General features: G+C 35.8%; 1 protein-coding gene across 1 annotated transcript in view; it reads left to right on the top strand.

Moving 5' to 3' along the window:
• The window catches only part of LOC104404853 (protein FAM189A2-like), a gene marked incomplete at both ends in the record, with an annotated part of 21,091 nt that overhangs the window by 9,582 nt on the left and 10,794 nt on the right, over window positions 1-715 (top strand). The window contains one exon of the mRNA XM_010013384.1: window positions 3-21. Coding sequence (XP_010011686.1) covers window positions 3-21 — 19 coding nt within the window. The remainder of the gene's footprint in view (window positions 1-2; window positions 22-715) is intronic.

The following is a 715-nucleotide window of genomic DNA, read 5'->3' as shown; positions in this document are numbered from 1 at the left end:
AGTGTCCCCAGATGCGATTTGGTGAGCAGCCATACTGATTTACATGTATTTCTTTAACATCATAGTCATTTAAGACAAGCATCAAGGATTTTTATCGTAATGTAAAAAAGATAAACTACTGAAAAAAGCCTGAGTGGGTACCGGTGAGCTACCTACAAATAGCTCTGTCAATATAATCTGTGTGAGATTCTTTTTCCTGGTTCACCTCACCTGGTGAGGTCAATTAGTGTTAATACCTTACAGCAAGAACTGTGAAATAAAAAATAAGTTAGATCAAATCGCACTAGCTTTTCATAACACATCTAGTTGAGGAAGAAGCAATCTGCAAAAGAAAGGACAGAATGCAAAAGATTTTTCTCATATATTATAAGAAGTAGAAGAATGTCTATGAACCAGAATCTGTGGAATAACTAAAACTGAAAGATAAATGATTACTTGCTGATAAACATGGTAGTATGTAAAGGCTTGAAGGGCTTTAAGGGTTAATGGAAAGATTTTTGAATATTAGTTTTCATTCATTTACTGCTTCAGGAAAGCTATTGTTGGTTCCTTACCATGCGAGTTGATGCAGTGAGAGTCCAAGGTTACAAGCACTTGGCAATTGAGTTTCACCCGTTATCAATGTAAGAAAACAGCATTGAAAACTGTTAATGTTTCTCCAGACAGGATGATTAAAACGCTTCAGGAATCTTGGAGCCTTCTGATGTTGGAAGAA

The sequence above is a fragment of the Nestor notabilis genome, unplaced genomic scaffold (assembly GCF_000696875.1).
Source record: "Nestor notabilis isolate BGI_N333 unplaced genomic scaffold, ASM69687v1 scaffold13064, whole genome shotgun sequence".
In the NCBI taxonomy this organism is placed as follows: domain Eukaryota; kingdom Metazoa; phylum Chordata; class Aves; order Psittaciformes; family Psittacidae; genus Nestor; species Nestor notabilis.
Note: the sequence above shows the minus strand (reverse complement) of the source record. Positions and strands in the feature narration are given on the sequence as shown.